Consider the following 21881-nt stretch of genomic DNA (forward strand, 5'->3'; position numbering starts at 1 on the left):
CACACCCAGCCCGGGCACGGCCGGGGTGATACCTGCCCACACCCAGCCCGGGCACGGCCGGGGTGATACCTGCCCACACCCAGCCCAGGCACAGCTGGGCAGGGCCGGCTCGAGCCATTCCTGTGCCCCGGGCAGCGGGCATGTGACGCACGCGCAGCTCCACCCCGGGCGCACGGCGCATGCGTGGCCCCGCACCCCGGTGTGCTGCGCCCCTTACAGCTGCCTTCTGGCGCCCCCCATAGGTTGGCACCCCGAGCAGCTGCCTGGCTAGCCCGCCCCCCTTGATCCGGCCCTGAGCCTGGGGACGTAACGTCTCTGATGAGCTGGTCCACGAGGCATTTTGCACAAAGCATCTTCGAGTTCTGTGGCACCCGGTGCCGGGCCCGGTCTGAGAGCTGGGTCCGACGTGACACTCGCTGTCTCCGCGGCTCGTGCCCATCGCTGCCTCGTGCCTCCGTCTGCACCCTTGGCTGTGAGAGGCCGCAGGGCCAGAGGGCAAAGTCCATGGTGCGCCCGAGGTGCCCTGCCAGCACGGTAAAGGGGCCGGCGGGGGGGAGGGGGCGCTGCAAGAGAGCCATGAGCTGGGCAGCCGACGTGCTGGCCCTGGTGTGCGTTGTTGCCAGTGGCCCCTGGGAAGAAGCTACGGGGTCTCGTGCACAGATGGCTCACAGCTTCCTTGTGGCCAGGTAAGGTTACCTGGCCCCAGAGCCCTGCCCATCTTCTCCCTCACCCCCAGCCCCGACTCCTGCACCTCCCCCTGCCTTGATCCCTCCCACCCATCCCCCCACCGAGCCTCCTGCACTCCCATCCCATTGCAGACACCGGTGCACCCCCCATCCCCGCTCTCAACAGGCAGCCCACTGAGACAGGGCCCTTCTGCTTCCCTCCTACCCGGGGCTCAGCGCCCTCGCCCTGGGGATGCCCGTGGGCACTGGGGGTGCTGAGCACCTCATAGGATGGGGGCCCCTCTCACCCTGCTCTTGCTCCCCACGAGAGCCCCCAAATGCAGCAGCCTCTGGGTCGCACGGCAGCAGCCCCGAATCATGCGGCTTGAGGGAGCTGCCTGGGCCCGGACGAGGGATGTTTGGAGTCCCTGGGGGCGGGGCCGGCAGCCAGCGTGTTCCAGCCCCTCTCGTGAGGAGCCCCTGCCATGCCGCACTGCCTCTGTACCAGGCAGGAGCCCCCCAGCTCCCCTCATGACCAGTGTCTGTTGCCCCGCGCTGCTGCCTCTGATAAAGGGGGGAGTCCGAGCTCACAGCTTCCTTGTGGCCAGGTAAGGTTACCTGGCCCCAGAGCCCTGCCCATCTTCTCCCTCACCCCCAGCCCCGACTTCTGCACCTCCCCCTCCACATCCCCCTGCCGTGAGCCCTCCCACCCATCCCCCCACCGAGCCTCCAGAGGGGAGTCTGAGCTTCTGGACCTGGCACAAGTTGGAACTGAGCTGGGCTGCTGATCAGCCTGCTACAAATGTACTGGCGGTGGGGGTGGGAATGCCTGTGATCTAGCATTCACCTGTTGGTTAATCGGTTAATTGACCCCATTATTACATCCCCAGCCCAGATGGGGGGGGGGGAGCAGAGAACGGCTGGCTTTAGAGGCCGGTACCTGGGGATTGGAATGGCAAGTGGCCAGGGCCTTGGTTTATGCTCATCCCACGATGGGCCTGTGGCAGCCTGGCCTCTGCTGCGGCCTGGTGTGAGCACCTGCCAGGGTATGTCTACACTACCCCGCTAGTTCGAACTAGCGGGGTAATGTATGCATACCGCACTTGCTAATGAAGCCCGGGATTTGAATTTCCCGGGCTTCATTAGCATAAGCGGGGAGCCGCCATTTTTAAATCCCCGCTGCTTCGAACCCCGTGTAGCGCGGCTACACGGGGCTCGAACTAGGTAGTTCGGACTAGGGTGCCTATTCCGAACTACCGGTACACCTCGTTTCACGAGGAGTACCGGTAGTTCGGAATAGGACCCTAGTCCGAACTACCTAGTTCGAGCCCCGTGTAGCCGCGCTACACGGGGTTCGAAGCAGCGGGGATTTAAAAATGGCGGCTCCCCGCTTATGCTAATGAAGCCCGGGAAATTCAAATCCCGGGCTTCATTAGCAAGTGCGGTATGCATACATTACCCCGCTAGTTCGAACTAGCGGGGTAGTGTAGACATACCCCCAGTGACTGCCCAGAGCGATCTCCCCTCCCCTGTCATGCTGGGCCGGGCACCGGGGTGCTGAGTGTGACCCTGGGAATGGCCAGTGCCTCGTGGCCCAGCGGGCAGACGGCTTGGCCGCAGCGTCCGATGACATTGGTTCCTGCAGAGGGAGGCTGTGGCCTATGCACAGGGCAGGTGACAACCTGGTGGGCTGCGTTGTGCTTGGCCCTGCCTCTGGCTGGCAGCGAGCCCAGGGCAGCCACTCCTGGGCAGACCAGCTTGGCTTAACAAGGAGATCTTGCACGATCTCAAAATAAAAACGGAGTCCTATAAAAAATGGAAACTAGGACAAATAACAAAGGATGAATATAGGCAAGCAACACGGGAATGCAGGGGCAAGATTAGAAAGGCAAAGGCACAAAATGAGATCAAACTAGCTACAGGCATAAAGGGAAACAAGAAGACCTTTTATAAATACATTAAAAGCAAGAGGAAGACCAAGGACAGGGTAGGCCCACTGCTTAGTGAGGAGGGAGAAGCAGTAACAGGGAACTTGGAAATGGCGGAGATGCTTAATGACTTCTCTGTTTTGGTCTTCACCGAGAAGTCTGGAGGTGTGCCTAACGTAGTGAATACAAGCAGAGAGAGGGTAAGTTTAGAAGATAGGATACACAAAGAACAAGTTAAAAAGCACTTAGGAAAGTTAGATGTCAGCAAGTCACCAGGTCCTGATGAAATGCATCCCAGGATACTCAAGGAGCTGATAGAGGAGGTATCTGAGCCTTTAGCTATGATCTTTGAAAAATCATGGCAGACAGGGGAGATTCCAGAGGACTGGAAAAGGGCAAATATTGTGCCCATCTATAAAAAGGGGAATAAGAACAACCCAGGAAACTACAGACCGGTCAGTTTAACGTCTGTCCCAGGGAAGATAATGGAGCAGGTAATTAAGGAAATCAAATGCAAACACTTGGAAGGTAATAAAGTGATAGGGAATAGCCAGCATGGGTTTGTGAAGAACAAGTCATGCCAAACTAATCTGATAGCTTTCTTTGATAGGATAACGAGCCTTGTGGATAAGGGAGAAGCGGTGGATGTCATATACCTAGACTTTAGTAAGGCATTTGATACGGTCTCGCATGATATTCTTATTGATAAACTAGGCAAATATAACTTAGATAGGGCCACGATAAGGTGGGTGCATAATTGGCTGGATAACCATAGTCAGAGAGTTGTTGTTAACGGTGCTAAATCCTGCTGGAAAGGGATAACAAGTGGAGTTCCGCAAGGGTCTGTTTTGGGACCCGTACTGTTCAATATCTTCATCAATGATGTAGATATTGGGATAGAGCAGTGGTCCCCAACCTTTACGGGCTTCCGGGGGCGGGGCCACACACGCGCCGGGCGCCCGGGGGCGGGGCCACACACGCGCCGGGCGCCCGGGGGCGGGGCCACACACGCGCCGGGCGCCCGGGGGCGGGGCCACACACGCGCCGGGCGCCCGGGGGCGGGGCCACACTCGCGCCGGGTGCCCAGGGGCGGGGCGCGCGTCCTGGGGCGCGTCCTGGGGCACGCCAGGGCCGGGGCCGCCCGAGCCCCTTGTGCCGTGGGCCCGGGACTGGCGCCGCCACCCGAGCTGCGTGCCTGGGGCCGGCGCCTCCAGTGCGCCGGGGGTGGGGCCAGCCCGGGTTGTCGGTGGGTGCCTACAAATGCCCCGGCGGGCGCCATGGCGCCCGCGGGCACCGCGTTGGGGACCACTGGGATAGAGAGGTCGCTTATTAAGTTTGCAGATGATACCAAACTGGGTGGGGTTGCGACTTCTTTGGAGGATAGGGACATAATTCAAAATGACCTTAGCAAGTTAGAGAAATGGTCAGAGGTAAACAGGATGAAGTTTAATAAAGAGAAATGCAAAGTGCTCCACTTAGGAAGGAACAATCAGTTCCATACATACAAGATGGGAAGCGACTGTCTAGGAAGGAGCATGGCGGAAAGGGATCTAGGGGTCATAGTGGACCACAAGTTGAATATGAGTCAACAGTGTGATGCTGTTGCAAAAAAAGCAAATATGATTCTAGGTTGTATCAACAGGTGTGTTGTAAGCAAAACTCGTGAAGTCATTCTGCCGCTCTACTCTGCACTAGTTAGGCCTCAGCTGGAGTACTGTGTCCAGTTCTGGGCGCCACATTTCAAGAAAGATGTGGAGAAATTGGAAAGGGTACAGAGAAGAGCGACAAGAATGATTAAAGGTCTAGAGAACATGACCTATGAAGCCAGGCTTCATGAACTGGGCTTGTTTAGTTTGGAAAAAAGAAGATTAAGGGGGGACATGATAGCGGTTTTCAAATATCTAAAAGGGTGTCACAAGGAGGAAGGAGAAAATTTGTTCCTCTTGGTTTCTGAGGACAGGACAAGGAGTAATGGGCTTAAAGTGCAGCAGGGGAGGTTTAGATTGGACATTAGGAAAAAATTCCTAACTGTCAGGGTGGTCAAATATTGGAATAAATTGCCAAGGGAGGTGGTGGAATCTCCCTCTCTGGAGATATTTAAGAACAGGTTAGATAGACATCTGTCAGGGATGGTGTAGACGGAGCTTGGTCCTGCCTTGAGGGCGGGGGGCTGGACTCGATGACCTCTCGAGGTCCCTTCCAGTCCTATGATTCTATGATTCTATGATCCAGTGAGCGCGGAGCCTGGGAGGCAGGGACCCAGCCGCCCCAGTGAGCGTGGAGCCGGGGGCGCAGGGGCCCAGCCGCTCCAGTGCGCACGGGGCCGGGCGCGCAGGGACCCAGCCGCCCCAGTGAGCGTGGAGCCGGGAGCGCAGGGACCCAGCCATTCCAGTGAGCGTGGAGCCGGGGGCGCAGGGGCCCAGCCGCTCCAGTGCGCACGGGGCCGGGCGCGCAGGGACCCAGCCGCCCCAGTGAGCGTGGAGCCGGGCGCGCAGGGACCCAGCCGCCCCAGTGAGCGCGGGGCCGGGCGCGCAGGGGCCCAGCCGCTCCAGGACAAGCGGGGCCGGGCGCGCAGGGACCCAGCCGCCCCAGTGAGCGCGGGGCCGGGCGCGCAGGGACCCAGCCGCTCCAGTGAGCGCGGGGCCGGGCGCGCAGGGGCCCAGCCGCTCCAGGACAAGCGGGGCCGGGCGCGCAGGGACCGGCCAATGGCAGCGCCTGCGCCGGGCTGGGCCGGCTCACGTGACGCGCCAGCCTCTGCCTCGCTCGGCTCAGAGCCGCAGCGGCTGCGCCGGGGAGCGCAGGGCGCATCTCTCCTCGCCCGGCACGGACCCTGCCCGGCCCCGCCGCTGCCTGGCATCGCCGGCCGCGCGCTCCCGGGGCCTCCCCCCACCCCCTCTGGCCGGCTGCTTGCAGGAAGAGCGAGAGCCCGGACTCCTGGGTCCCTTCCTCGCCTCTACCAACGCCCGGCCTCGGGTGAGTCGCGGCCCCCGCCCCGTGCCTCAGTTTCCCGCCTGTCACTCGCGGACAGGGCGGCTCGGCCCCGAGAGCCGGGCACAGCGGCTGGGCTGTGGCCGGATCTGCTTGACCCGCACAGCGGACAGCTCCTGCAGCCGCCTGCGCACCGCGGGCACCGGGCAGGGGAGTCGCAGGGCGCTTGGGGGGCCCCACCCCCCGCAGCCCGGGCTTGTCTTGGGGCCCGGGAAGCAGCTGTGCGGGGGGGGCCTGGCACGGGGGCTCTCCCCGCGGTGCGGTGCCCTGGCAACGTCCCCAGCGTCTCCTGGCGCCTGGCACGGAGAGCGGCCGGTGCGTGGCTCCCTGGCTCGGTGGGCTGTGAGGGGCGGGGGCTGTAGCGCCGCTGGGAGCGCCCCCTTCATGCAGGGGAGTGGCCGGCTGTGCCCCCAGGCCGGATGTGCCCTGGTGCAGGCAGGACAGGCGCCTTAGCACGGCACTTGCAGAGCAGGTAGCAGGGGGCAGGTCTCCTTTGCAGGTGACGCGTGGTCCCGGGGCTGGCCTGTTGCTCTGCCAGGTGGGGGCCCCTGCAGAGCCAGCAGGGTCGTAATGCCTGGGCCACGCTGCAGGGCCGGCTGCAGCCAGAGCGCCCCATCCGCTCACCCCAGGGAAGCTCTGTGGCTACAGCAGCTCTCGGCAGGACTAGCCGGGGGCGGGTGGGGACAGGATTTGCCTTCCCTCCGATGCCAGGCGGCGCCTGCACCCAAGCAGGGCAGGTGCCCAGTGAAATCCGGCCTGGCGGACACTGGAGCCCGTTCCCCGTAAGGCCTGGGCTAGCAGAGCCAGGCTGGGCCTGTGGCAGAGAAGGGGCCGAAATGCTCTGCCAGGCCTTTCCGTGGCCTCCCGTGGCTGCAGCGAGCCCTGCTGGGCCCCTCGCCGGGCAGCAAAGGGGGAGGTGGCCCGTGGCTCCCTGGGAAGGGCGTTTGCTACACCCCGTGTGATTCGACCTTGCTCTGTGTGTGCCCGAGCGCAGAGCCCTGCGCTGGGGGGGAGCTGTGGCTGGCATCAGGCGACCCTGCCCCACGCCTGCAGGGGTAACTTGGCTCTCCCTGCAGCTTGTCAGGGCGCTTGGGACTGGCTGGTTTCCTGCCCCCCTCCCCCCTCCAGCCCAGTTTTCCGGCGGCGCTGCTGCAGGTCTGGGCGATGCCCCTTGTGGGGCTGCAGCCTGGCCTGGCACTGCCCGGGAGGAAGGGGCAGCGCTGGGCATGTTGGGGTGCGCAGTGGTACGGGGCATTGTGTGGAGGGGGCAGGGCTCAGGGGCCTGCCTCCCGCCTCCGGCTTATGCCTTATCTTCTGGTGTCGGGCTTCAGGGTTTGGCTGCCACTGGCCGGGCAGGACGGGTTTTTCCGTCTCCCTCCTCTGCGGTGTCAGGGCTGGCCCTGGGCGAGGGGCGCCGGGGATGGGAGGTGGCACCACGGTCTCGCTCTCGGCTGGTTTTGTCACACGTCCGGGGCCAACAGGCCACGTGGGTGTGGGGGGGAGGGAATCCCCATTAGATTGCAGGGCCCGTGGGGGTTTCGCTTCCCCTGCCGCGTGTGGGTCCTTTGCCAGGATTGCTGGGGGGACGTCTCTGGTCCCTGCTGGTGCCCAGGGCCCCTCCTGTTCTCAGCCCCTTGCGCTGACCCGGCTGCTCGGCTCTGGGATGGGCTCGGGTGCTCAGCGGGATGAGCCGGGGCGCTGTCCCATAGCGCCAGGCGGGCCAGGCTGGTCGCTCTGGAGCCAGCACATGCAGCCGTCTGGGCATGGGGTTTGCGGCTAGAGGGGTCTCTGCAGCACCTCCACCCGCCCTGGCTGGCCCTCCGGCGAACCAGTGCCCAGATCAGCGTGTGGGTGAGGCTCGTGGGTTAACCGTCGCCATCCAGCCAGTGCCTGGGACAGGTTTGCCATGGAAGCCGTTCCTGGTGGGCCTGCCTGGGGCTCCCAACCCCAACCCCAGCTCAGGCCTGCGGCCCATCTCCGAGCGCTCTGGGTGCCTGGCGCGTGGGCGTCTGAGGGGCTGGGGCTGGCTGGGTGCATGCGTGCTGGGGGGTGGCTGTGCAGCTGTGGGGTGGCTCTTGCTGCCGTCGGGGGGCGTAGGGGAGCCCCGGGCCGGGGGTGAGAATCTCCCTTCTGTTAAAACCAGCCCGGGTTCTCCCAGTGCCAGGAAAGGGCGACGGTGCCGGGGAGGGGCCCAGGCGGTGCTGCCGGATGGGAGGCTGGGGACGGGCAGGTGGACGTGGTGAGCGAGATTTTAACCCTCCTGGTTCGCAGCCGGGTGTGTGGCAGGCTGGTCACGTGCGCGTGGTTGCTGAGTTTGCAGCGCTGGGCGTGCGGGGTGGGGGTGGGTCCGCGGGGGAGGGAAACGTGTGCCCTGGAGAGCCAGACTCCAGAGGGCTGGGCTGAGGCAGGGGGGCAAGGACACTGGGGTTGAGCTGTGGGGGGGGGGGGAGACCCTGGAGGGCTGGGCTGCTGGGGTGAGCTGGGGGGGGCACGGGCTGGGCGAGGGGGGTGGGCATGTGGAGAGGGGTGTTGGTGTTGCACCCAGGAATTGGGGCGCACGGGGGTCGTGTTTCCTCACACCGGGCCCGGCCCATGCCCAGCCGGAGCTGGGGAGCTAACACCATGTGCACCACAGGGCGGTTCAGGGCCCCCCCCGGTTGCTGGGCTGAGGCCAGAGGTCCCTGGTGGACGTGGGCAGAAGGGGCCTAGAGATGCTGGGGGCCGGGCACGGGGCCGGGTGTGACGTTCTGTGCCGAGCTGGCCCTGCCGGGAGGTGCCGAGTGCCCGGCGGGGTCTCCTGGGGAGCTGGGCCATGCTGCTCTGCCCTGACATCCCGTGGCAGGCTGTGCCCCTCTCCTGCCAGGCCCCGTGCCACGGTGCTGTGCGCCTGCTGGCTGCGCCCCCGGGCTCTCTGGGTGACTCACTCCCCGCTTGGCACGGCTGCTCTGTCAGGTGCGCCCACGCGGCTCTCGCTGCCGCTGCTGCGGGGTCCTGCCCACGCCCCGAGCGCTGCTCACGGTCCCACGAGCCCCCCTGAACCCTGCAGACACGTGAGCCCCTCAGGGCACCCCAGGGCCTGGCTGGCTGGAGCCCCTGGTACACGAGGCTGGGTCTTTGTGACCAGCACGGGGTGACACTGCAGCGTGGCCCTCCTGGGCGTGGGTGGGGGCCCGGCGTGGGGGGGCTGGGGGCAGGGCCAGCTGCGGGCAGTTCCTGAGCATGGAGCCTTGTGTTTGAGCGTCCCTGGGGCGGCTGCCCCCCTGGTGTTCCCTCTGGGGGGATTTGCAGGGGCAGGGCTTGGTGACTAGGGTGCTGGTGGGTTTGTGGGGGGGCTTAGGAGCCTGGGAGCGGGGGGAGGTGGCTTGCAGAGGCCAGAGAGGCCGGGGTTGTGCCCTGGCTGTGGGGCAGGGTGTGTGCAGGCCGGGGCCTCTGGCACCGTCTCCGTGTCCTCCTGAGTGGGGCCAGCCGCAGGGTGCGGAGTGGAGCCACCTGGGACGGCATCAGAGCTTGCGCGGCATCCTGGCCGGTGTGCCACGGCTGGGCTGGGCTGGCTCTCCCTGGAGCCCCGGCTGCGCCCCTGAGCCGGCCGTCTTAGTGTCCTCAGCCCTGCCCGAGACACAGGGCACCTGGGACCCCAAAGGCTGCAGGTGGGGGCGTCTGGGGGTCCTGCTGGCAAAGCGCCTCCAAGCTCAGCTCCCAACCCACGGCACAGAGCCCCCCCACCCTTCCCGCAGCCCGGCTGCTTGGACCAAACCCCCCTGGGTGCCAAAGCCCTGGAGATGGGGGGTGCTGCTGGCTGCTGAGTGTCATCCCCCCCCCCTACCCCGCAGCTGCCGGCAGCTGGGCTGCGTGTTTGCTTTGGGTCCCGCGCTCTGCCCCCAGCGGTGCCCCACAGCTCTGTGCCCGCTCCAATGCCGGACCCAGGCTCCCAGCACAGTCTCCTGAGCCACATCCATCTGCCCCGGGGCCTGGGAGCTGGGCAAAGCCTGGCTTGGCTGCGGGGGGGGGGGGGGGGGGATTGCTCTTCCCTCCTTGGCTTCACAGGCAGTTCCAGCCCTACCTGCCTGCCCCTGGCCCTGCCACCCCCTGGCAGGATGCACCCGCGGCTCTGGGCACCAGGCGGGCGAGGGGGCTCAGGAAACCCCTGCTCAGCGAGCTGGAGCGCTGCCCCCCCCCACGGCTGGCGCTGTCCGGGCGCTGTCCAGGGTGCTGCTCCCTCCTGCTTGGGCTGTGGAGCCAAGGCCCTGCCTGGGACCGGCCCTTCTGCTGCTCCTCGGCCTGGCTCGCTGGCCTGGCCCACCCGGCTCTGGCCAGCCCCCAGCTGCAGCGCGGCATCTGCACGGGCAGGGGTCACCGAGGGCCCGGCCTGCTCAGCATCCACCGCCCGGGGAGCCCCAGAGCCAGAGCTGGGCTCCGACACCCCCCGGGTGGTGCGAACTGCCGGGGAGGGGGCTAGTGACAGCCGGGCCCCCCGGGCCGCTCTCCTCGCTGCAGGGAACGGCTCACCCCGGCATGAGTGTGGGGGGCAGGGCGTGTTTGTACGCTTGTGCTCACAGGGCTGCACACGTGCACAGGAGCTAGTGCCTGGCGCATGATGTGACGCACGTGTGTGTGTGTATGTGGCATGTTCTGTGTGTGCACATGCTGGGGGTGTGTGTGTGTGTGTGTGTGTGTGTGTGTGCACGCAGTATGTGTGTGCATGCACGTGCCCGATGGAAGGTGTGTGTGTGTGCTGGAGGTGCGTGTCTGTGTGCATGCAGTTTGCGTGTGCGCGCACGCACGCATCTGTGCATGCAGGTGTGTGTGTGTGTGTCCATGTGTGTGCATGTGCATGTGTGTGCCAAGGGATGTGTGTGCTGGGGGGATCTGTGTGTGCATGCTGGGGGATGCATGTGTAGGTGAATTGTGTGCGCGTGCGTCCGTGCTGGGGGATGTGTGTGTGCGTGTGCGTCCGTGCTGGGGGATTGTGTGTGTGTGCGCGTGCATCCGTGCTGGGGGATTGTGTGTGTGCGTCCGTGCTGGGGGATTGTGTGTGTGTGCGCGTGCGTCCGTGCTGGAGGATTGTGTGTGTGTGTGCGCGTGCGTCCGTGCGTCCGTGCTGGGGGATTGTGTGTGTGTGCACGTGCGTCCATGCTGGGGGATTGTGTGCGTGCGTCTGTGCTGGGGGATTGTGTGTGTGCACGTGCGTCCGTGCTGGGGGATTGTGTGCGTGCGTCCGTGCTGGGGGATTGTGTGTGTGTGTGTGTGTGTGTGTGTGTGTGTGTGCGCGCGTCCGTGCTGGGGGATTGTGTGTGCGTGCGTGCGTCCGTGCTGGGGGATTGTGTGTGTGTGTGTGTGTGTGTGTGTGCGCGCGTCCGTGCTGGGGGATGTGTGTGTGTGTGTGCGTCCGTGCTGGGGGATTGTGTGTGCGCGCATGCGTCCGTGCTGGGGGATTGTGTGTGCGTCCGTGCGTGTGTGTGTGCGTCCGTGCGTGTGTGTGTGCGTCCGTGCTGGGGGATGTGTGTGTGTGTGTGTGTGTGTGTGTGCGTCCGTGCTGGGGGATGTGTGTGTGTGTGTGTGTGTGTGCGTCCGTGCTGGGGGATGTGTGTGTGTGTGTGTGTGTGTGTGCGTCCGTGCTGGGGGATTGTGTGTGCGTGTGTGTGCGTGTGTGCGTCCGTGCTGGGGGATTGTGTGTGCGTGTGTGCGTCCGTGCTGGGGGATGTGTGTGCGTGTGTGCATCCGTGCTGGGGGATTGTGTGTGTGTGTGCGTCCGTGCTGGGGGATTGTGTGTGTGTGTGTGTGTGTGTGCGTCCGTGCTGGGGGATTGTGTGTGTGTGTGCGCGTCCGTGCTGGGGGATGTGTGTGTGTGTGTGCGTCCGTGCTGGGGGATTGTGTGTGTGTGTGTGTGTGCGTCCGTGCTGGGGGATTGTGTGTGTGTGTGTGTGTGTGTGTGCGTCCGTGCTGGGGGATTGTGTGTGCGTGTGCGCGTCCGTCCTGGGGGATGTGTGTGCGTGTGTGCGTCCGTGCTGGGGGATTGTGTGTGTGTGTGTGTGTGCGTCCGTGCTGGGGGATTGTGTGTGTGTGTGTGTGTGTGTGTGTGTGTCCGTGCTGGGGGATTGTGTGTGCGTGTGCGCGTCCGTGCTGGGGGATGTGTGTGCGTGTGTGCGTCCGTGCTGGGGGATTGTGTGTGTGTGTGTGTGTGTGCGTCCGTGCTGGGGGATTGTGTGTGTGTGTGTGTGTGTGTGTGTGCGTCCGTGCTGGGGGATTGTGTGTGTGCGTGTGTGCGTCCGTGCTGGGGGATTGTGTGTGTGCGTGTGTGCGTCCGTGCTGGGGGATGTGTGTGTGTGTGTGCGTCCGTGCTGGGGGATTGTGTGTGTGCGTCCGTGCTGGGGGATTGTGTGTGTGTGTGTGTGTGCGTCCGTGCTGGGGGATTGTGTGTGTGTGTGTGTGTGTGTGCGTCCGTGCTGGGGGATTGTGTGTGTGTGTGCGCGTCCGTCCTGGGGGATTGTGTGTGTGTGTGTGCGTCCGTGCTGGGGGATTGTGTGTGTGTGTGTGTGTGCGTCCGTGCTGGGGGATTGTGTGTGTGTGTGTGTGTGCGTCCGTCCTGGGGGATTGTGTGTGTGTGTGTGCGTCCGTGCTGGGGGATTGTGTGTGTGTGTGTGTGTGCGTCCGTGCTGGGGGATTGTGTGTGTGTGTGTGTGCGTCCGTGCTGGGGGATTGTGTGTGTGTGTGTGTGTGCGTCCGTGCTGGGGGATTGTGTGTGTGTGTGTGCGTGTGTGCGTCCGTGCTGGGGGATTGTGTGTGTGCGTGTGTGCGTCCGTGCTGGGGGATGTGTGTGTGTGTGTGCGTCCGTGCTGGGGGATTGTGTGTGTGCGTCCGTGCTGGGGGATTGTGTGTGTGTGTGTGTGTGCGTCCGTGCTGGGGGATTGTGTGTGTGTGTGTGTGTGTGTGTGTGTGCGTCCGTGCTGGGGGATTGTGTGTGTGTGTGCGCGTCCGTGCTGGGGGATGTGTGTGCGTCCGTGCTGGGGGATTGTGTGTGTGTGTGTGTGTGTGTGTCCGTGCCGGGGGCTGTGTGTGTGTGTGTGTCCGTGCCGGGGGCTGTGTGTGTGCGCGTGTGTCCGTGCCGGGGGCTGTGTGTGTGTGTGTGTGTGTGTGTCCGTGCCGGGGGATGTGTGTGTGCGCATGTGTCCGTGCCGGGGGCTGTGTGTGTGTGTGTGTCCGTGCCGGGGGCTGTGTGTGTGTGTGTGTCCGTGCCGGGGGCTGTGCGTGTGTGTGTGTCCGTGCCGGGGGCTGTGTGTGTGTGTGTGTCCGTGCCGGGGGCTGTGCCGCGCCGCGCTGCCAGGGGGACGCTGTCCGGGTTACGTCCCTTCCCATCCCGGGGTTACCTGGCCGGGCAGGGTCAGGGACTGAGGCTGTGCCGGCCTCTCCGTGCGCCGGGCGCTGGCTGCGTGTGCTGCCCAGAGGAGCCGCTTGCTGGAGCTGGTGGGCGGGGGAGCCTGGCTCGGCTTTGGGAGGTGTTGCTGGCAGGCGGAGCGGGGTCCGAATTCACGCACTTCCCCTCCCCGGCCCGGCCCAGCGCCCCACACGGGCGATGCCCACAGCCCCAGCCGAGGAGATGGGGGGGATCAGAGCCAGTCTTTGGCTCCAGGGGTTGCACAGCTGCCCCCCCCTTCTCACTGCAGCGCTAGCCTGCCTGGACCCCCCTCCCCGGCAGCAGGGCCTCGGTGCAGGGCGCTGGCCTGGCCGGGAAGGTTCCTGCAGCTGCCGGGTTTGCTGGCTCCCGGGCCGCCTGGCGCTGCCTGCTTGGGGCGGCAGGTAGCAGAGCAGCTGCAGCCCCGAGGCAGCGGGCGACTGGCTCCCTCGCACTGGGGCTGGGCCCGGCGAGAGGGAGGGGCGGGCTGGCTCCTCGGGTGCTTCTCCCCCCCACCCGAGGGCTGGGCTGGCTCCCTGCCTGTCAGCCCGGCCCTGAGCTACTCCTGTGTCCGGGGGGAGCTGTGGGGGACTGGGAGCGGCAGGAGTCTCTGGTGCTAATGGGGGTTCCTCCAGGACAGCAGCTTCTGCCTTCCGGCCACTTCTGGGGTCAGGCAGTTCCACAGCCGGTAGCCCCCCCGCTAGGGAGCGCTGAGCCCCCCCTCGGTGCGGGGAGGGGAGGGGCCTCGAGGTCTCCAGTGGGCCGAGGACTCAGCCAGTGCTCCGGGCAGACGGGCCACCAGCCTGGCCCCGCCCTGCTAGCGTGAGGCCGGCCAGGCTGGGGGGCGAGCGCCCCGGGGCGTGTCTGGGCCCCATGGGCCTGGCGGCACAGCGGCGGAGCGCTGCACGGGGGGGCAACCGAGCAGGAGCTGGGGCTTGGGTCCTGGCCGCCTTGCAGGGCCCAGGCGGTACGGGCTGTGGGGGCTGCTGGGTGGGAAGCCTTTGGGCGGGGGCGGGGGGTGGGCTGGTGCTGGCTCCATTGCAGGGCACGTGAGAGGGTCCTGGGAGGGTACAGGGCACACGGGGGTGCAGGGTGCATGGGGGGTACTGGGGGGGTACAGGGTGCATGGGGGGTACAGGGCGCGTGGGGGGTACCAGGAGGGTACAGGGTGCATGGGGGGTACCGGGAGGGTACAGGGCGTGGTGGGGTACAATGGGTGTGTTAAGGACGTGTAGTTAACTGATGAAAGGGGAGTGGGCGGCTGGACCGTGACGGGGTCTGGGCACCGCAGAGAGGCCAAATCAGGGCGAATTGCTCAGCAAGGGTGACTCAGCCCCTGTGAGGCGTCAGACCAGCCACACCGAGCTCTCCAGCTGCCCCCGGCCACCAGCCGGCTTGAGCTCTGGCAGCCAGCAGTTCGCGGCGCAGCGGTTGGGAACCCTGGCGCAGGGTGTATAGCGTGGGGGGGGGGGGGGGTAGGGTTGCGCAGACTGTATAATCCATGTGTATGTGGTTGTGCAGGGGTTACAGAGTGTGTTGCAGCCAGCATGGGGGCGGGTTGGGGTGTGCAGTGGGCATAGTGTGAAGGGGTTGTTCTGTGGGTGTACAGTGTGTGGGGAGGTAGTGCTGGAGCATATAGGGCATGAGTTTAGGTTGTGCAAGTGTGTGTGTAAGTGGTTTGTGCGGGGGGTGTAGTGTGTGTAACGTTGTGTAGGGGATATAGTGTGAGGAGGTGTGCTGGAGGGTATAGCATGTGGAGCAGGGTTGTGTAGGAGGTATATGTGTAGGTTGTATAGAGTACGTGTTTGAAGGGAGTATTGTAGGGTTGTGCAGGGAGTAATTGTGTGTGTGAGTGGATGGTACTAAAGTGTGTGCAAGGGACAGAGTGTGATTGTAGGTTGTGTTGGGAGTGTATAGTGTGTGTGTGTCCGGGGTTGTGGAAGGGATATTGTGTGTGCATATGTTCGTGCAGAGGTTGTAAAGTTGTACTGGAGGTATACTATGTGGAGCAGAGTTGTGAGCAGTATGTATGGGGGTGTACTGTGTGGGGAGGGTTGTATGGGGGATACAGTGTGTGTGTACAGCATCCAGACCATATATTGTGTGTGTGTAGCATAGTGCAGGGGCTCTGGTGTGTGTGTGTGTGTGTGTGTGTGTGTGTGTGTGTAGGGTTGTGCAGGGGATACAGTCCGTGTGTAGGTAGATTGTGCAAAGGCTGTAATGTGTACATTTGTGCAGGGAGTACAGTGTGTTTGTAGGGTTTTTGTAGGGGCTTAGTGTGTGTGTGTGTGTAGGTGGGTTGAGCAGAGGGATTGTGTAGGTGAGTGTTGGTGGATTGTGCAGGCGAGTTGTGTGTATATATGAGAGGTACAGTATATGTCTAGGGGCATGCTGTGTGTGTTAGCATGTAGGGTTGTGCAGGCGGTACAATGTGTGTATGTAGGTAGGTTGTGCAGGGGAAAACAGTGTGTGTGTCTTTACAGTTGTGCACGGCATGTGTGTAGGAGGGTTGTGCAGGGGGCTCTGTGTATGTGTCGTGCAGGGTAATACAGTATGTGGCTTTCTGTACAGTTGTGCGGGGGTACAGTGTGTATAGGAGGGTTGTGCAGGGTGGTTGTGTGCATGTGTAGATTGTGCAGGGGGTACTGTGTGTGTGTGTGTGTGTGTAGGTGGGTTGTGCAGTGAGTGTGTGTGTGTGTAGGTTGTGCAGTGTGGTTGTGTGCCTGTGTAGGTTGTGCAGGGGGTACAGTGTGTGTGTAGGTGGGTTGTGCAGGGGATGCAGTGAGTGTGTGTCTGTGTGTGGGGGGGTTGTGCAGCGTGGTTGTGTGCCTGTGTAAGCTGTGCAGGGGGTACTGTGTGTGTGTAGGTTGTGCAGTGTGGTTGTGTGCCTGTGTAGGTTGTGCAGGGGGTACAGTGTGTGTGAAGGTGGGTTGTGCAGTGAGTGTGTGTGTGTGTAGGTTGTGCAGCGTGGTTGTGTGCCTGTGTAGGCTGTGCAGGGGGGTACAGTGTGTGTGTGTGTGTGTGTGTGTGTGTGTGTGTGTGTGTAGGTGGGTTGTGCAGGGCATATCTGCTGCTCTCCCTACATTGATTTTCCTGCAGGCCCTCTCCTGGGCCGCACAGCTGGGAATTCCTTCCTGCCCCCCATCCTGTGCAGCCCCCCGAATACGCCCAGGCTCTCCCCAATTCTGGGCAACACCCCAAACCACCCCCATTTTGTGCAGCCCCCAAACCTACACATTGCTCCTCGCTCCAGCTGGCTGCTCGGGTGCAGGTGGGCGGCTGCTGGGCGCGGCCGCGGGGCAGTGCCGGGCTGGGGCCAGAGGAGAGCGCCCCCTGGCTGTGGCCCCTGGGGCTGAGGGAGAAGCGGGCCTCGGCCCCGGCCACCCCACCAGGGACAGGGTTGCCCGTGCCGGGTGGCTGGTGCGGGTGGAGCTCCGGGGGGCGTGGCTGGTGCCACCCCGCTCAGGGCAGGGGCTCCCTGGTGCCCGGAGCCGCGGAGTTAATGGCTCCGGGGAGGCGCTGGAGTTGCCTGGCGACGCTGGAGCCGGGCTGCAGAGCCAGGGCTGCCCTGTTTGCGCTGGCTGGAGCCGGGCGGGTTCGGGCCAGAGGCGGGGGGGGGGGGGGGGGAAGTCGCGTAACCGGCTCCGGACACGGCAGCTGCAGCAGCCAGCGGCCGGGACAGGCTGGCACCAGCGTCCCCGGCTGCAGCAGCTGGGCCTGCCCGCGCCGCCCGCCATGAGCGCCAGGAAACGGAGCTTCACCTTCGGGGCCTACGGCGGGTAGGTGCCCTGGCGGGGCCCTGCATCCTGGGAGCACCTGGGGCTGTGGGCAGGGAAGGGTCCCCAGGCCCCACGCCTGAGAGGAGCAATGGGGCTGGGTAACCTTGAACAGGGGGGTAGGCTCGTGCCCTGCGCTCCCCACACACAGCTCTGCCGGTGCCCCACGGCTCTGCCCCACAGCCCCTACCCCCCTGCCCTGTGCTCCCTACACACAGCTCTGCCCCACAGCCCCTGCTCCCCCCATCCTGCGCTCTGCCCCGCAGCCCCACCCTGCGCTCCCCACACACAGCTCTGCCGGTGACCCACGGCTCTGCCCCACAGCCCCTACCCCCCTGCCCTGTGCTCCCTACACACAGCGCTGCCCCACAGCCCCATGCCCCCTGCCCAGTGCTCCCCACACACAGCTCTGCCGGTGACCCATGGCTCTGCTCCACAGCCCCATGCCCCCTGCCCTGTGCTCCCCACACACAGCTCTGCCGGTGCCCCATGGCTCTGCCCCACAGCCCCTACCCCCCTGCCCTGTGCTCCCCACACACAGCTCTGCTGGTGCCCCTACGTCCTGCCCCACACTCCCCTCTCCCCCCCCCCTCCCCCCCCCCCCCCCCGCTCTGCTCTCTCCCCGCACAGCCACCACTGCAGAGTCCTGACCTGCAGCCTGTTTCCTGCTGCTTGGCTCCCGGAGGTCTGGCCCCCTCCCAGGTCTGCCCCCCCCCCCCCAGTCCCTGCTCTGCCTCCTGCCCCTGCTCTGCTGGGCCGGGCTGTTCCTGGCTCAGACCGGCCGTGGGGGCTGGGGTGCGGGGTCCTTGGGTGGCCCCTGCATGTGTTAGTGCCCCAGGCGCTGGCTGCTCAGCAGCTGGTGGGTCCCAGAGCCCCTGAGCTGGCCGTGGGGGTGCACAGGGCTGGCCGGGGAGGGTCCCTCCGCCCGGCCCGGCCACTGAATCTGGCCAAGCCAAGGGGGGGCTCGCTGAGAAACAGCCCAGCACCCTCGTTTCTCTTGCCAAACCCATCACAGCATCAGAGCTGGGGGTGCCCAGGGCGGGGCTCTCGGGGAATGGGGGGCCTGGCAGAGCTGGGGGTGCCCAGGGCGGGGCTCTCGGAGGATGGGGGGCCTGGCAGAGCTGGGGGAGCCCACAGGCTGTGGGGGGGAATGAGGGGCCTGGCACAGCTGGGGGTGCCCAGGGCGGGGCTCACAGGCGGGGCTCACAGGCTGTGTGTGGGGGATGGGGGGCCTGGCAGAGCTGGGGGTGCCCAGGGCGGGGCTCTCGGGAGATGGGGGGCCAGGCCGAGCTGGGGGAGCCCACAGGCTGTGGGGGGGAATGAGGGGCCTGGCAGAGCTGGGGGTGCCCAGGGCGGGGCTCTGAGGGGATGTGGGGCCTGGCAGAGCTGGGGGCGCCCAGGGCGGGGCTCTGAGGGGATGTGGGGCCTGGCACAGCTGGGGGTGCCCAGGGCGGGGCTCACAGGCTGTTTGTGGGGGATGGGGGGCCTGGCAGAGCTGGGGGCGCCCAGGGCGGGGCTCTGAGGGGATGTGGGGCCTGGCAGAGCTGGGGGCGCCCAGGGCGGGGCTCTGAGGGGATGTGGGGCCTGGCAGAGCTGGGGGCGCCCAGGGCGGGGCTCAGGGGAGCGTGCGCGCCCACAGCTGAGATGCGAGTTGCTTGGGGCCCAGACCGGCCTTGGCAGGGTGGGCTCCGTGTGGTCCCCGCGTGCCTGGGCGAGCCGGGTGGGCTGAGCGGGCAGCGCCCTGGGCAGGCACCGGCAGGCCCTGTCCCCTGCTGCCCAAAGGTGGCTGGAGATCCCGGCTCCTGGGCGTGTTTCTGCTCCGGGAATGGCTCTGCCCCCGTGCCCGTGGGGGTGGGCCTGGGCAGAGCTCCCCCAGGCCTTGTCCCTGGAGAGATGCTGGAGAGCGGGTGCCGGTGTCACTGTCCTACCAGGCCCCTTGGCTACAGCGATGTCCAGGGGCGCCTGGGCCGGAGACCTGCCCCAGGAATGCCCAGGGCAGCGCTTTGGGGCTGGCCAGGGACGGAGGGTCCCCCAGGGCCCGGTGAACTGGGCCAATGGTCCAGGCCGGGCGCTGGCCTCACTCCCAGCCCAGGGTGGTCGGAGCTGGCGCTGCCAGGCCGGAGCCCCGGTGAGGTGTGTTCCCCATGGCGGGGCTGACAGCCAGGGGCGAGGGCCATCCCCCCCCCCCCCCCGGCGCTGGGCTGGGAGCGGCTGGAGCTCCGTGGCCAGGCACCGGGAGGTGGGTTTCTAACCCTTCCGTCGCTCCCTGGCTTGGCGCTGTCCCTCCGATTGATCAGCATCCTCCCTGCACTGTGGTGCCAGGCCGGGGGGCAGGGTCCCAGCATCCCCCCAGACCCGCATTCGTGTGTCACTGCTCCCTGGGTGGCCGTGTCCTGTCTGTGGTGCCAGGCTGGGGGGCAGGATCCCAGCACCCCCCCCCCAGACCCACATTCATGTGTCACTGCTCCCTGGGTGGCCGTGCCCTGTCTGTGGTGCCAGGCTGGGGGGCAGGATCCCAGCACCCCCCCCAGACCCACATTCGTGTGTCACTGCTCCCTGGGTGGCCGTGCCCTGTCTGTGGTGCCAGGCTGGGGGGCAGGATCCCAGCACCCCCCCCAGACCCACATTCGTGTGTCACTGCTCCCTGGGTGGCCGTGCCCTGTCTGTGGTGCCAGGCTGGGGGGCAGGATCCCAGCATCCGCCCCAGACCCACATTCGTGTGTCACTGCTCTCTGGGTGGCCGTGTCCCGTCTGCGGCGCCAGGCTGGGGGGCAGGGTCCCTGCAGTGGGGCCCTGGGCCCAGAGGCCAGATCACCTTGGGCACCTGCTCCAGGTACTTGGCTGCATGGCCCAGGCCCGATTAGCCCTTTTGCCCTGGGAGCCTGCATCCAGCTGCCCCTGCCGTCCGAGGAAGGGCCGGGAGGGGGGTGAGGCTGGGCCGAGCCGGGATGCTTATGGCTCCGGCTCCCAGTGCGTTAGTTGCCGGGATACCCCGTCCGCGCCGCCGCGGGGGCTCAGGGGCGTTAGCACGAACCTGCCTCTCCCGGGGCACCCTGCCTTGCAATCCCCGCGGGAAGGCTCCTTCGCGCAGCCACGGGGCGGGGCCTGTCGCCTAGCAATCGCTGAGCTCAGCGGCACGATGCCTCCGCCAGCGCTCCCCTCCCACGCCCCTGCCCCCCGGGGGGCCCTGCCCACGGGCTGCGCCGGCTGGAGGGAGCTCTGGGGCCGCACGGGGATGGGAGGGGGGTGCTGTTCAGGTTTATGGCCGCCCAAGGCTGCGCGTCAGCTGGCCAAGCCGTCCCTACCAATGTGCAAACTCCCCAGCTGCGGGGGCACCGGGACATCTGGGGTGCCCGAGGCAGTTGCATGCTGCGTATGAGCCTGGCGGGCTCCGGAGGACAGCCCCACCCCCGGGCATCCATGTGAGGAATAAACTGTGTTCTGTGCACTGCGGTGTGGGCAGATGTGCACCACCATAGAAACACAGACTGCCGGCCGTGGGGCCCTGCTAATCAGCTGGGCAACACCTGAATCGCCCCAGGTGGCTGCCCAGGCACTCAGCTTACAGGCTACACTGGTGGGCTGTACCAGAAGGGCCCTGACTACGGGAGTGTGGGGCTAGGGATGATCCCCTGCCCCCCGCTCTGCCCTACTCCTGCCCCGCCTCGCCCCTCCCCGTCTGCCCCCGGGGTTAGATCTTCCCTGCATCCCTCGGCGTGCCGTGGGGCGGGCCTCAAGCTCCCGGGGAGGTGTGAGGCTGGAACCAGAGCTGCTGCGCCCCACGGCAGCGCCTCTGGCCCATCCTGGTGCAAAGGGACGGGTACCTCTCTACCCCCCTTGCTCCAGTCGGCCCCAGGGCTGGCCTGTTCTGCCTGCCCACCCCCACAAGAGCCCCAGGCCTGCGTCCCCCCCCCTGTTCCCGCCCAGGCCTCTGCCTGCATCACTCCTGGCCCCGCTCTGCCGGGAGGTGCTTGGGGGGGATCCTCGTCCTGTGCTCGCGGCCCCCGTCTGACTGGCCTCCCGTCTTGCTTTCCAGGGTGGACAAGACTTTCCTCTCTCACAGGAGCCTCGGGTGAGTAGGCGACTGGCCCAGGGCGTCGCTGCGGCTGGGGACGAGGAGCTCGGGCTCCGGGGGGGGGGGGGGCTGTGAGTGTTGTGGGTCCACACCTGGAAGGGCAGGGGGCCCGGTCCGGCCCAGCCAGGGGCCACAGGGGTGGGCTCGGAGCCGGGCGGGGGGGGCTTCAGACCTGACTGCGCAGGGCAGGACGGGAGCCTTGGGGTCGGGAATGGCTGAAGGGTTCCAGGCGCCACGGCTCTGGCACTGGCTAATGGGAACTGGGCCTGGCCCCGGCACGTACCTGGCCCCGGCTTTGGCTGCGGCTGCAGCTTTGCTGTGCCCCACGCTCCCCGCCCCCGACCTCTGCCAGCCCTGGGCCCCACAGCCCTACCCCCCCCCCCACGCTCCCTGCCCCCGACCTCTGTCAGCCCTGGGCCCCACAGCCCTGCCTCCCCCCCCGCCCCCGACCTCTGTCAGCCCTGGGCCCCACAGCCCTGCCTCCCCCCCCCGCCCCCGACCTCTGCCAGCCCTGGGCCCCACAGCCCTACCCCCCCCCACTCTCCCCACCCCCGACCTCTGTCAGCCCTGGGCCCCACAGCCCTACCCCCCCCCACGCTCCCCACCCCCGACCTCTGTCAGCCCTGGGCCCCACAGCCCTGCCTCCCCCCCCGCCCCCGACCTCTGTCAGCCCTGGGCCCCACAGCCCTACCCCCCCCCACTCTCCCCACCCCCGACCTCTGTCAGCCCTGGGCCCCACAGCCCTACCCCCCCCCCCACGCTCCCCACCCCCGACCTCTGTCAGCCCTGGGCCCCACAGCCCTGCCTCCCCCCCCGCCCCCGACCTCTGTCAGCCCTGGGCCCCACAGCCCTGCCTCCCCCCCCGCCCCCGACCTCTGTCAGCCCTGGGCCCCACAGCCCTACCTTCCCCCCCCCGCCCCCGACCTCTGTCAGCCCTGGGCCCCCCCGCCCCGACCTCTGCCAGCCCTGGGCCCCACAGCTCTGCCACCCCCCCATGCTCCCCGACCTCTGCCAGCCCTGGGCCCCACAGCCCTGCCTCCCCCCCACGCTCCCCGCCCC

At 66.2% G+C, this 21881-nt stretch overlaps 1 protein-coding gene across 4 annotated transcripts in view; it reads left to right on the forward strand.

Moving 5' to 3' along the window:
• The first annotated feature begins 571 nt into the window (after positions 1 to 571).
• Positions 572 to 21881, forward strand: part of RAP1GAP (RAP1 GTPase activating protein) — a 74739-nt gene continuing 53429 nt past the window's right edge. Inside the window, exons 1-2 of one of the 4 annotated variants that reach the window (XM_089773075.1) lie at positions 572 to 686; positions 20784 to 20819. In XM_089773075.1, the coding sequence (XP_089629201.1) occupies positions 577 to 686; positions 20784 to 20819 (146 nt within the window). In that variant the 5' untranslated portion in view covers positions 572 to 576. Of the gene's footprint in view, positions 687 to 5364; positions 5567 to 16419; positions 16751 to 20783; positions 20820 to 21881 lie in introns of those variants that run through there. The other 3 variants (XM_089773078.1, XM_089773074.1, XM_089773076.1) reach the window with 3 other exon arrangements.

Source organism: Pelodiscus sinensis, chromosome 24 (genome assembly GCF_052426305.1).
Source record: "Pelodiscus sinensis isolate ZL-2025 chromosome 24, ASM5242630v1, whole genome shotgun sequence".
NCBI lineage: Eukaryota > Metazoa > Chordata > Testudines > Trionychidae > Pelodiscus > Pelodiscus sinensis.